Source organism: Condylura cristata, unplaced genomic scaffold (assembly GCF_000260355.1).
Source record: "Condylura cristata isolate star-nosed mole 26May11 unplaced genomic scaffold, ConCri1.0 scaffold00017, whole genome shotgun sequence".
Classification (NCBI taxonomy): Eukaryota; Metazoa; Chordata; class Mammalia; order Eulipotyphla; family Talpidae; genus Condylura; species Condylura cristata.
In genome coordinates, this window is record NW_004567118.1 from 22,236,490 (window position 1) to 22,249,875 (window position 13,386).

The following is a 13,386-nucleotide window of genomic DNA, read 5'->3' on the forward strand; positions in this document are numbered from 1 at the left end:
TCCAGCCACCTCACGCTGGCCTTGTCGGTGCTGGTTCCTTGCACCTTTCCCTTCCGCGAGGAGGCTAATCCCCACTTATCTTGTGAGCCTGGGCCAAGGTCCCCCTGAGATGAGGTGAGGGGCATCCCCTGGGCTGCCACAGCTCCCTGGGTTTCTGTGCAGTCCAGGAGTCCGCCTTCTTGCTTGGGCATAGTTTTTGAGCTTCTTGGGGACAGGGACCCCATCTGGTTACTTACAGGCCCTGCGTCTAGTTCCCACTGGCTACAAAGGAGACATTTCCCAAACACTGGAAGGAACCAGAGGGGGGATGAGGAAAGATTCCCTCCAGGAAAAACGAGCCAATGTGCACCCAGATGAGGATGCTGAGGCCACTCAGAGTCTGAGGGGTAAGGATGTGGAGGTGGGGGTGTTGGGGACACTCTGACTTGGGTAAACCACAAAGTGGGGACAGTGCAAGCACACAGGCCCTGAGCTGGGGTGTCTGACTCCTCCTGCCAGGGCTGTGCTAGCAGGTCCCCTCAGCTTTCCGATCCTCAGTCTCCCAAGCCTATGTGGCAATGCATAATGGAGCTTAAAATGCCGCACAAGTGTCAAATGGTTATTTCATTATTATGAACCATTATTTCAGGAAGCCTGGGATTGAGTTGATAGTGGGGATCTTTGAAAGGGAAGCTGGAAAGCCTGGATTTTCCTCCAGCTGCTGACTTGGACAGCAATGGAAGTCCCTGGAAGCTGGCAAGTAGGACGAGGAGGAGGCAGGTGAAGGGTCACGGTCATGAGCAGCCACATGTGGTTCTGGCCCCACAGCATCTGACCTGTCTCCTCCCAGCTGTAGGGCTCGGGACTGGCCTCAGTTCACCCCAGTTCTGAACTCTAGTAACCATGCCACTGCGGATGGGGACACATATCCTCATTTGTTGGGAGCCTGAGTGCTGACAGCAGCTGTCCCCGTCACCGAGTTCAGGAATCTGGACTGCAGCGTGGAGCGGGACTTTCAGTGTTAGGGCCTGTCTGGGCAGGGCTGGGCTGGCTGAGATGAGAGGGGACAGATGGCCCCGGGGAGGGGCTGCCCAGGAAGTCAAGCCTTGCTTTCTCTCCCCAGAAGCAGGAATTCTACGCACATTTGAACTTATTCTACCCCACACTCGGCCTTATCTTGACCTTTATTTGCTGTTAGCCTGCCAGGCCTGACTCACCAAATCTTCCCAGTCTCCAAGTGCTTAAATGAGCAGGCGCCATGGGGACCTGTGTGGTGTCTTCCCTGTGGGTAGAAAACAAGGAGCCAGGCAGAGCAGGGTCTTTTCCGGAGCTGGGTCCACCTTGACAGTCCTTCCTTTGCAAGGCTGAGCTGCAGGCCCTGCCCTTTGACCTTTGGGAAGCTTCCCTACACACCAGAGTAAACATGTCAAAACAGCCCACACGGCATTGAACCTTTTTGCCATGAATATTTTGAAAAGGATTTGTGTACATTTGCATTGGATGAGAACAAGTTATTTGCTGCTGTTTATGAACATTCGCTGTTTTGGCTACCCCTGGCCTCCCAGACCCTCATCCTCACTCAGTGCTTAGTGGGTGCCCATAAGCACATCTTGAGAATGTGGCACTCATGTGATTTGATCTGACTCCCCAGATGGCGATGTGAGCGGAGTTTCCCAGCTGATACGCTGGGAGGGGCGGCGGACCCTGAACCAGGCAGGCACAAACTCTGATGTTGAAATTCTCTCTCTGTGGCCTGGAGACGCTCACTTCCCTGTCAGGTTTCAAGCATCCTCAGAGATTGTGTAAGTGCTCATAGGCCCTGATACCAGCAGGGACTCTGAGAGCAAATGAGCAAGGCCTTCCCCAGGGGCTGGCGCTCTCAGCCTGAGCACTCGGCCAGGCCCCAGAGAGGCTCTCAAAGGCAACCTCTCTCAGGCTCCCCTCGACTTGGGGGGGGGTCCTCCACCTCAACGCCCCCAGCCCTACCCATCCCATCTGTTGTCTGTTCAGCAGCCTCAGTGACCAGGGCTGGCGTGGGAGTGGGCCAGTGCCCAGGCCAGCCTCAGAAGGGCACTGTGCCCGCGTCTGTGCTCTGGGTCTCCATCTGGAGCCTATTACTAGTTTCAGCTCTCAGTCTGTGTTTGGTGAGAGAAGTCTGTTGGGAAGCAGGTTGTGCACTGGGCCTTGAGCTCCCACTCAACAGAACTATGCAGTGGCTCCCACATGCACCCCTCTTTTGCACCTGAGCTCCTGGGGAGCACAACCTCCCACTGTCTCCCCAGGAGGGCTCTTGCTGCCCAGTCCCACCTCATGGCACCCCTGCCATCCAGAAGTCTGAACATAGCCTCGAGGAGAATTGGGGGCCAGCAGACTGGCCCCTGGCCTCTTGGGGTGGGACAGGTGAGCTGCAGCTGTTCCCTCCTGGGGCTGCAGGAGTGCCAATCTAGGTGCCAAACACACCCTGTGCAAGGGCAGCATCCCTTGTTCATGGTGGAGGCCATAGGCCTGTGGGCAGGGGACTGACCTTCCCGCTCTGGTGCAGGCTCTGCAATTGCATTTTGTACCAAGTCTGCAAATTACCCAGCTGTCCCTGAGTGTGATGCTGCTGAGACTCATGTCTGTGCCCGAGAGTCTGCCTGGGACACTTGGTGATGAAAGTAAGCCCCTTCCTCTGAAGGTTCCACATGCACAGGCCTTTGCATTGAAGTGTCCCAACAGGTTCCCTTCTGGTTTGCTCTTAGCTCCTGGGGGTGAGGGGAGCTCACCTGGGAGCTCACCCCCCGCCCCCAGTCATGAGTATCCCAGTCTGGGCACTCCTGCTACCACAGGGCTATGTTCCATTACTGATTGCTCCATGTCCCTCCAAGAGGGGACCTTGGAAGCATAGGTCCTTGAGGGACACCTCAAGGGCCAGAAGCCCCTGACTATGGCTGATGAAGACTAAACACTCTATCTGCTTTCCCACAACTTGGCCTGGTGATAAGAAAACAGGACCCTGGGGAGTCCCTGGTGTCCTAGGGGTTAAGTCTCAGCACTACTACCTATATGGGGCTGAGGTTTATCCCCGGCCAGGGAGCTGACCCCCATGGCACAGCAGGCCTCTGCTATCCTGCCTGCTGCTCCCCTCAGCAGTGTACTTCAGTGGATCTGACTGTACTGCTCCCCACTCTGTCTCTGGGGAACCCTCTCCTCATGCTCTGCCCTCTACCTCTGGCCTGGATCCCAGTTCTTATGAGCAAAAGTTAAAAAAAAAAAAAAAGGAAGGGAGCCCTCCCTGGTGGTGCAACAGGTTAAAGCATAGCACTATGAATCTTTCAGAGCTACTGCAGCATGAGTTTGATCCCTGGCCAGGGAGCTGACCCACACGGCGCGGCAGACCTCTCCTGACCCACCCGCTGTTCCCCTCAGCGTACTTCGAGTGTTGTGCTTCCTACTCTAACTCTGGTGAATCCTCTCACCCCCGCCCAGCACCTGTGGCCTGTAACTCAGTTCTGTATGTATAAATAAATAAATCTTTAAACAAAACAAAACATAAAAGAAGGGAAGAAAACGGCCCCCAGAGTTAGGAGCTGACCAGTGTCATGCTGGACAAAGGAGGTGTGGTGTTTCTGCCTGAGGCCAGTACTTGGTGTCTCACCTGCATCTCTCTCTGAGGGAGTCAGAGACGTGGTTTGAAACTCTACTCTGTGGCTGAGAAGTGCAGAGGGCGCCGTTCAGGCTGCCCTTCTCTGAGTGGGGCTTTGCTGCCCACCCATGGGGGTTTGAGTCTGCTGTGCTGTTTCTCCGGCTTGCTTCAGTCCCACAAATGGAGGCCCAACGCACAAAAGACCAGGGTGCAGATGCAGTCCCAGCCCAGGGGTGTCCCTGTCGCAAGAAGCTTAAAGTGTCAACTGGACTGCTCCAGGATGAGGCAGCACATGTCCCCTACCCTGTGCCCTACCTGGCTCCTAGGGCTTCAAAACACCCCTGTCTGGACAAGCGGCTTATGGACATGATTATACCCCTCACAGCTTGGAGAGGAGAGGGGATGTGGGCCCTGTCTCACATGGTCAGCTGGGGAGAGCCTGGGCCACCCAGTGGAGCCTGCCAGCCAGCAGCCAGCAGCCAGCAGCCACGGTGGTGGGGGTTGGGGTGATCCTGTCCAGCCCGGCAGTGAGTAAGAGGCTCCAAGGAGGGTTTGCCTATAGCTGGGCGCTCCAGGGCCTCTCAGGGGGCCTGAGGAGGGCCTCCTGCAGGCAGAAGGAACTCTGGGGCCATCCTGGAGCTAGAGAAGGGTTGGGGCGAGGGGAGGCTGGGGAGGAAGGTGAGGGCAATGCAGACCAGGCAGTTTGATATGATGGCCCTCAGGAACCATGAAAGGTGTGGGAGGCGTGGGCCCAGCTGTGCTGGGGGACTTTGTGCTGGCCGGGCACTGAGACCTAGTCCAGGGGCGGTTAGCAGGGCCAGGGGTGACTGGCAGGCAGGGTGAAGTCACTGGAAGGGGAAGCCAAAGTGAGAGGAGCTGGGGGAGCGGAGGAGGGGAGCGGGGTGGGGAGGGGCCCAAGAACTCCAGGTAATCATGCCCCATGCAGTATGGTGGCACTTCCCATCCCCCATGCCCCCCCCCCACAGGAGCTCAGTAAGTAGTCTCTCAAGGAGGGGGGAGGTCTCTGCCTCGTTCACTCTCCCCTTCCCGGCGCATCTGCCTGCCTGGTGGCCCTGGAAGGACCTCCACTGGGCCAGCAGGGACAGTTCCTGCCCACGGTGCCATCTTTGCGGGAGCACCATATGCTTCTCGCTCCAGTCCCCTCCCCCTCCCTGTCCTTATCTTTCCCTCCGTCTCCATGGCGACTCACCACCTCAGCTCGCCCGCCCGCATCCCAGCCTCTGCCAGGGACTCTGAGCCTGGCTCCATCCCTCCCGCCTCCTGAGCCCGCTCTGCAGTTCTGTCTCCTCCCCCTGGGTGAGTCTGGAGGCAGCCCTCTTTCTGACTGTCACATTTATTTTCCAGCTCTGACAGGGTCAGCGCCTCTGGGGAGCCCATCCCCTTCCCCACCTCCACCTGCCGCTGCTCCCAGCAGGAAAGCCGCCTCCCGGCCACCGCAGGTCTCCTGGCCGGCCTCTCTGCTGTGGGACCCTGTCCCCCGCCCCAGCTGCTCATGCCGAGGTCAGCCCTGTCAGTCATTTCCTTCTGTCACCGGCTTGGCAAACAGGCAAGTCTCCAGCCCTGAGATGTGGGGAAGGCGGGTTGGGTGGGGGGCAGGGCCACTGGGACAGGGGGATGGTCTGAGGAAGGAGCAGGAGGGGCCCCTGGAACCCAGCACGAAGAGGGGGGTCTGGGTTATCTTCTAAATGCCCCTTTTTTTTGCCCCCCCTTCTCTTCCAAGGAGAGAAAACGGAGGTTCATGGGAGGCAGCAGCAACAGTTGGTAAGCGGCAGGCACGCCCTCGGGATTGGTGCAGTGGGTCAGTCCGCTGGCCCAGAAACCCCAGGCCTGTGGCAGTGGAGGGCTGTCGGGAGCAAGCGAGCCCCAGGCTGATTCCAGGAGGAGGGAGGACTCCAGCGTGGAGCAGGAGAGCAAGGGGGGCGCTAAGAGCCAGGGCCATCTGCCCCCCACCCGGAGGCTCCTGCTTTCTCCTTATGGCCCCCAAAGCAGGGCTGGCCGGGGACCTGTTTAGGCAGCTGTAGGGAGGCTGTAGAGGGGGCCGCTCCTTAGGGGGTCCCGCAGAAGTCAGTAATTCCGGTGGGAGCCCTGCAGCCTGCTGCGGGGAAGGGTCTTTGGCATTTTGCCGAGCACTGGGCAGAGTGTGTGGTGATCCCTGTGGCCCCATGAGACAGGACTGCCAACATTTCCACCCGGACCTTTAGGAAATGGGGGAAAGAACTTGTCCCCATTGTATAACAGCACAGTGGCTGGTCCAGGGTTCCTTCCAGGATTCTCCTCCGCCACCCCCACCCCCCAGGCTCTCATCACTGCTCACCGCCCCACTTCGGGCCTGCAGGTCCTGGGGTGCATATCAGTGAGGAGTGGGCAGAGCTTGGCCTCCTTGGGAGCAGCAGCTTATACCCGTCCCTGAGCCTGACCTGCGTCCCTTCACCCCCAGTAAGGTGCTCTCCAATGGCCTGCTCTGTCCCCCAGTTCCCACACGCCATTCCCCAAGTTGGAGCTGGGCCTGAGGTCCCGGCCCCCAGCGCCCCGGGAGCTGCCCGCCTGTTCCATCTGCCTGGAGCGGCCGCGGGAGCCCATCTCCCTGGACTGTGGCCATGACTTCTGCGCCCGGTGCTTCAGCACACACCGCGTCCTGGGCTGCGAGCTGCCCTGCTGCCCCGAGTGCCGGAAGATCTGCAAGCAGAAGAAGGGGCTCCGGAGTCTGGGGGAGAAGATGAAGCTGCTGCCCCAGAGGCCGCTGCCCCCTGTGCTGCAGGTGGGGGCCTCCCGCAGGGTGCTGGGTCTGTCCCAGGGGCGGTGGCTGTGGCTGTGGCCCCGCTGTGGTCGCGGGGTGAGTGTGGAGGTCAGGGCTGAGGCTCTCCAGCTCCCATAGTCTGGAAGCCCAGAGAACCCCTCTCTCCTGACCCAGGAGACCTGTGCTGTGAGGGCTGAACCTCTGCTTCTGGTGCGAATCAACGCCTCCGGAGGCCTCATCCTGAGGATGGGGGCCATCAACCGCTGCCTCAAGCACCCCCTGGCGAGGGACACCCCTGTCTGCCTCCTTGCTGTTCTGGGGGAACAGCACTCAGGGAAGACCTTCCTCCTCAACCAGTTGCTCCGGGGCCTGCCAGGCGTGGTGAGGGTGGGGTGGAGGCAGGCAGGTGGGGTGGTGGGTGCGGGCCAGGGCGCCCAGCCTGGCTTGGGGAGGGGAGGGGTGGCTGGCTCGACTTATAGGTGCCCCTTTCTGCCTGCAGGAATCCGGCGAGGGTGCCTGGGCCAGAGGGCCAGGGGAGAGCCTGCCCGGGTTCAGATGGGGAGCCAACAGCCTCACCAGGGGCATCTGGATGTGGAGCCACCCTTTCCTGCTGGGGAAGGAGGGGAGGAAGGTGAGGGGAGGAGCGGAGGAGGCCAAGGCTGGGTGGGGAAGGGGTGGGTGAGAGAACAGAGCCCACGGAGGTGGGATGGGGAAGGAAGCTTTGGGGGGGCAGAGAGGCAGGGGAAGCGCTGGAGGCACGAGGAGGCCTGACCCCTTGGTGTGCCCTCCAACCCCTGCAAGGTGGCCGTGTTCCTGGTGGACACCGGGGACGCCATGAGCCCCGAGCTGAGCAGGGAAACAAGGACCAAGCTCTGTGCTCTGAGCATGATGCTCAGCTCCTACCAGGTGAGTGGATCCGCCAGAACAGTCACCCTATCTCGCAGACCTTTGTGCCTGGGGCCCCCACAGTTTCTGGGGGTGCCCCTGCCAAGGGGAGCTACCCCCAGTCAATGAAGGTGGGGACATGGTTTGTTCCAATGGTGGGGGGAAGGTCCCTGGGAGCAGCTGGAGGTGCAGGACCATTCCCCAGCCCGCTGCCATCTGTCCCCTAAAGCCAGCCAGCCCACCTGCTGTAGGGACCACCCCGCACCCCTGCCCTGGGCTGGAGGCTCCCAGCCGGACCCTCCCAGCCAGACCCACACATGGCCTGCAGCCTACACCACGTTGGGGTCTGCCCAGCATCTCTTTGCCTCCGCAGACACTCTTCTACTATGTTTTTCTCCTTGTGTGTAGATCCTTAACACCTCTCAGGAGCTGAAGGACACGGACCTGGAATACCTGGAGGTGAGGAGACTCTGATCTCGGGGGTGCCGCCCCCTGCCCACCCTGATCTTAAGGCCAGGGGGCTGGACCAGCTTGATTCAGGTGCCTTCCAGTTCTGGTCCAGGACTCATGACCTGGAGCTGAGCGGTGGGTTTGATGGAGGCATGCAAAGCACAAGATGCCTGTTTTGGGGAGCAGCAGGAGATCCTGGAGCTGGTCCCTACATGGGGAGAGGGGAGGCATGAAGAGGCACAGCCCTCAGAGTGGCCCTCTGTGACCCTCTGTGCTCTGCCCCCAGATGTTTGTCCATGTGGCCGAGGTGATGGGCAGGCATTATGGGATGGTGCCAATCCAGGTGAGATGTGGCTTCTGGACTTGTCATCCCTACACCCTGACAGCACCCCTGGTTGCTGGTGTCAGGATCCCTTCTTTTCCAGCACCTGGATCTCTTAGTTCGTGACTCATCCCCCGCTAGCAAGGCAGGGCAGGGACACATGGGTGACATCCTCCAGGTGAGTGGCGCAGAGTGCGGGGATGGGGAATGGGTGGGCGGGGAAGAAGGTGAGGGGCTGGGGTGGGGGGTGCTGTAGGTCGCCAAGGTGGGAGGCTGGTCTGCTGGCTCAGAGCTCTCCTCCATGCATCTCTCAGAAATCGTCCAGCAAGTACCCCAAGGTTCAGCAGCTGCTCCGAGGGAAGCGAGCCCGCTGCTACCTCCTGCCAACGCCCGGGCAGCGATGGGCCAGCCAGAGCCCTGGGGGCCTGGGCGGTGAGTCTCCAGGGGCAAAGGCACCCCAGCTTGCCCCAGCGACCGGAGCCCCCGTGCTGCGGCCAGCTTCTCCCAACCTCTGACACCCTTTCTCCTCCCAAAGCCCGGTCCTGCTCAACCCCTGGCCTCCTCAGCATGAGGAATCTCTTCCTCAGACACAGATGATGATTTTCGCCATCTTCATGCCTACATCGCGGATGTGCTGAGTGCGGCCCCCCAGTACGCCAAGAGCCGCTGCCAGGGGTACTGGAGTGAGGGGCGCCCCGCAGCCAGGGGGGACAGACGCCTGCTCACAGGGCAGCAGTTAGCTCAGGAGATCAAGGTGGGGAAACCAGCTGGCCCAGCGAGCCCTGAGCGCCTGGCTGAGGCCTGCCCCCTTGACCCCTGCCCACGCTGTCCCTGCAGAACCTCTCAGGCTGGATGGGGAGGACCGGGCCCGGTTTCACCTCTCCGGAGGAGGTACGGAGCTCCCTGGGAGGTTCCAGGGGGCTGGGAGGGAGGCGGGGCGGCATTTTCCCTGGGATGGAGACAGAGAAACAGGCAGCACGTGGCCCAGGAGGATGGAGGGCGGCAGCCTGGGTTCTCCCGTGGACAGATGGCAGCCCAGCTGCACGACCTGAGGACTGTGGAAGCTGCCAAGAAGGAGTTTGAGGAGTATGTGCAGCAGCAGGTGAGCTGGGGCGAGAGGGCAGCCGGGAGGGCCCTGGGCTCCAGCCAGGGTGCTCACCCTCCTCCCTGACCCAGGACGTGGCCACCAAGCGCATATTCTCCGCACTCCGGGTCCTGCCCGACACCATGCGGAACCTGCTTTCCACCCAGAAAGAGGCCATCCTGGCCCGCCATGGCGAGGCATTGCTGTGCCAGGGGCGCGAGCAGACCTTGGAGGCCCTGGAGGCTGAGCTGCAGGCTGAGGCCAAGGTCTTCATGGACTCCTACACCATGCGCTTCTGCGGCCACCTGGCTGCCGTGGGGGGGGCCGTGGGCGCGGGGCTCATGGGCCTGGCGGGCGGGGTGGTGGGCGCGGGCATGGCAGCCGCCGCACTGGCGGCTGAGGCTGGGATGGTGGCAGCGGGCGCTGCGGTGGGGGCCACGGGCGCCGCAGTGGTAGGGGGAGGTGTGGGCGCCGGCTTGGCTGCTACAGTGGGCTGCATGGAGAAGGAGGAGGACGACAGGGTCCAGGGGGGCGACCGAGAGCCCCTTCTCCAGGAGGAGTAAGGAGCCCCAGGGACGGTGGAGGGAGGGAGAGATGTGACAGCAGGGGGGAAGGAAGTGGGGGAGGGTGGGGTTGGGGTGTCCTGAAGGCACCCCCTGAACCACACTGCTCTAGTTAAGCTGGGTGCCAGGCTGAGAATCGAGGTAGTCCCGGGAACCTGGGGAAGCCTCCGGGGGCTGGGAGACAGTGTTTGGGAGCAGTGAATAGAGTTTCGGGCCTGTTTCTGTATGCCCCCTTCTCAAGTAAACTTGACCCCAGGGCCTGGCCCCTGGAGGGAGGCCCCAGCCTCCCCGCGCTGGCTTATTTCTCCAGGACTGTAGGAAGGCTGGGCAGGTGCCTTTCGGTGTCTCCCCTTGGTGGGAAGAGCCTCTCCGTTCACAGGTGTGGGCAGGCCGGGACAAGTGACCTTGCTATTCAGGGGGCAGCATTGATGAGGAACTGGAAGAAAGAGGAGGGACCCCAGGGACAATCCAAAGAGGCTGGGTATGGTGGAGAGTGAGGGGTCTTACCCTCAGCAGAGAAACTTGCTCCTGTGCCCAGCAGGACAGAGGCGGCTGCCCGTTTTCCTGCAGCCTCATGGTACCAACGGGGCACCTCACAGGGGGTGACCCCTCTTGGTTGTGCTGTCAGGCCTGCTCAGAAGACTAAACGCTCATGTTCTCTACGGAAGTCCTCCCCAGCAATGGGTTAAAAGCCAAAGAGTGACACCTTGAGCTGCGTTCTGAGCTAAAGCAGACAGCACTCTTAACTGATTCCATGAACGTTTTACAAAGAAACAAATCTCTCCTTTCTCACCCGAGCCTGTGAGAAGCTCACTCTGCTCCCATTTAGCAGGAGACCTGGGTACAGCCCCCGCCACCCCAACCACTGGGGCACAGGAACGCCCTGTGAGGAAGACTTTTAGGCTATTAAGCTGTAAAGGATTAATGAGCACATTATATGAGAAATAAAACCTGTGTGCTTGAATGTCAGCTTCCCTGTAAGTTCTTGAATGTGGCCCCAAGGGGGCTTTGGGGCAGGCGGGAGGTGAACCAAGGGGTTCCATCATGGGGACCTGTGGCCTGAAGGAGACGAGACTGCAATTTGAGAGATCTGGCAGGTGGGGTCTTGGTCCGCTGCCTGGATTCTCCTGCCTGAGATGATCCTGTGAGCAGGTTGTCACCTGGCGTCTGTCCTGGCAAGTGGAGACTGGAGGCGGGGATGGGAGATGCTGGCTGGCAAAACGGTGGAGGCAAGTGCAGCCTGGGGCATCCTGCAGGCTCAGCCAGCGGGGCTCCACCTGCTGCTTCTCTTCTACCCTCACCCCCATCTCAGAATCACAGGAGCAGTCCCTGTGTTCGCCTGCATTTACACATGTAAACCCAGAAAGGCAAGTGTCAGCTAATGCGCCCCAGCTGACTGGAGGCAGATACAGTGACCCCAAATCCCTGATGCCAGGCTGGTTTCCCTGCAGACATTGGGAGACATTTTGTTAAACTATGCTGAAATCGAGACATTCCTCTTCAGTGACTTCTTCCCCCAGCTCAGGCCCAGGACGGAGTCAGTGTTGAGGTGCAGGCAGAAGGTGGGGTCTGAGGCTCAGGGTGAGCAGTGGAAGCTGCAGTCAGCAAGCTGGAGACAAATCCATGATGCAGAGAAATCCTAATTCTGGGGTGTGGATGTGAACCACAGAAATTCTAGACCCCATGGCACTATTCAGTGAGGTGGGGTGACGGGGTCCGACGTTGTGGGTGTTTCTGGAAGTATTTCCCCAAGTCCCTCCACTATCATCTGGAGAACACACAAAATACAGGCTCTGGACTGGCAGGCTCAGCACTTGGGGGGCCTCTGAGGACTTACTGAGGGCGGGTGTCGTCTAGCTAGAACCCCACCCAGCTGGAAGGAACAGCAGCGACCTATTCTCCCTGCCTCTCCAACAGAAGGGAAGTTGGCCCCGCGGGGGAGAGCTCAGCAAGGCAGGATGAGTCATAATAAGTAGTATTTTGTGTCTAATGGCTTTTAAAACATCTTCCCAAACATCATCTCCCTTAAGTCTTCATATGACCTCATGTAGTACAGAGAATACCCTTTCTTACAGAAGCTCAGAGAAATGACTATTCTTGGTTAAAACAATTCATCAGAGATAAGGCAGGACGTGAACCCAGATTTCTGATGCCATATTATTCCTTGCTCAGGGAAGTCCTCACCCCACTCGTCTCGCCAGACACTAAGAACAGGCCTCTGGGTCCCAAACCTAATTAAGTGGCTTCCACATCTGTTCTGTAACTCACAGGAGTCCACGTGACTGTGTCTAGGTCCCAGCAGCATGCTGAGGTCTGGCTGGTGTCTCATCTATGCCAGATTCTCAGTGACAAGTTTCTGGGTTAGACTGACCTAACCTGCACGACCTGTGTCCGAGTCCTCCCTGGTGTTGAAGATGGCAGAGTCACAACACAAAAGGAGTCTGTGATCCTTAACCTTTGCTTTGTTCCAAAGGTTCTGTATCCCTTGCTCTACGACACCTGTTGGAATCTTAATGCCTGAGATCATGGCTGTAGGAGGTGGGACCGTTGGGAGGTGATTAGATCACGAGGGTGGAATCTTATTGCTCTTTTAGGGACCCAGAGAGTTCCCTGGCCCTTCCACCTTTCATGGATACAGCCAGGAACCAAGGTGGCCCTCTCCAGCCACCATACCAAACCTCTGGCACCGTGATCTTGTTCTTTCCTTCAGTAGGAAATACGTGCCTGTGCCTGTGGTATTTTGTTACAGCAGCCCACATAGCCTAAGCCCTGCCTCCCCAGACCTGCGCCAAACCATGTTATGAGCAAGGAAGGCATGAGTTGTGATTGAGAGACATAGAGCTGTTTGTTACTACAGCATAGCTGAGTCTACCCTAGCTGAAGGACAGGCCTCCCCAAGATTCTGATGAGCCTCCCCAAGATGTTCTGAGCAGTTTTCCAAGAAGTGTCACTAAGGCGTGTGGGTCACTTTGCACTAAGTTCATTGAGGCCATGTGGGCCTCCGAGTGTCTAAGAGAAACTTTTTGCCACTCCCTTAACTACCTCAATTACCCAGACTTAGGGTCATTTCCAGAAACAACCTTGCTAGTAGAGAAACCCAACTTCATGGTAGGGCAAACATGCCCCTACCGAGTACTTGTTAGTATGTGTCAGCCTCTCCACTCACTCATTCCTCCTCTCTGTCTCCTTGATGCCCAGGCCTTGACACCGATTCCTTAGCGCAAAGGTAACAGCCCCACGTCTCTCCATTCACTCTAGAATTTGCAGCCACGTAAATTCTCCATGCACATGTAATTCAGTTTCTTCTCCTACAAATTTGTCTGATGTTAATTTGTTTGCTCATCCAGCCTGAGAAGAACCTCGAGGCTTTTTCTCTCTGCTCCTATATAAAGAAGGCATTTGTACCTTGAAGTGGGGTGGTGTTCTAACAAAAATCTACCACTGGTTGGGTGTGGGTAGTAAGGAAACATGTTGCTGGAGCCATTTGATGTCGTGACACAACATTTAGTGAAACTGTCGCCTGCAGGAGCTTGGAAGGCAGGCCTTATGGCACTTATGGAGGAAAAGTTTTTTAAAACAAAATCTCCTGCCAACTCAGAAAATCCTTTTCATAAGTGCAGAAAAAAAGTTGTTCTATTATTGAATAAGCGTTAAGCCAGACTGGGCTACATCATGGGTCATCTGCTAGTGAAGAATGAGACTATGAAGACCACAAAGAGA

The 13,386-nt window shown here is 58.5% G+C and overlaps 1 protein-coding gene across 3 annotated transcripts; it reads left to right on the top strand.

The window, feature by feature from the left end:
- The first annotated feature begins 4,872 nt into the window (after nucleotides 1-4,872).
- On the top strand, nucleotides 4,873-10,627 carry RNF112 (ring finger protein 112). Of its 3 annotated transcripts, none has more exons than XM_012726703.1 (14): nucleotides 4,873-5,171; nucleotides 5,346-5,386; nucleotides 6,098-6,383; nucleotides 6,537-6,743; nucleotides 6,862-6,993; nucleotides 7,164-7,268; nucleotides 7,656-7,706; nucleotides 7,984-8,040; nucleotides 8,123-8,197; nucleotides 8,334-8,451; nucleotides 8,613-8,773; nucleotides 8,857-8,910; nucleotides 9,047-9,121; nucleotides 9,196-10,627. In XM_012726703.1, exons 1-14 carry the CDS (start codon nucleotides 5,118-5,120, stop codon nucleotides 9,664-9,666), a joined length of 1,887 nt encoding a protein of 628 aa, XP_012582157.1. In that variant the 5' UTR covers nucleotides 4,873-5,117; the 3' UTR covers nucleotides 9,667-10,627. The 3 variants fall into 3 exon arrangements, with proteins under 3 accessions (XP_012582157.1, XP_012582156.1, XP_004684619.1); XM_012726702.1 differs by having other exon boundaries at nucleotides 4,874-5,171; nucleotides 6,540-6,743; nucleotides 8,607-8,773; XM_004684562.2 differs by having other exon boundaries at nucleotides 4,875-5,171; nucleotides 8,607-8,773.
- The last annotated feature ends 2,759 nt before the right edge of the window (nucleotides 10,628-13,386 follow it).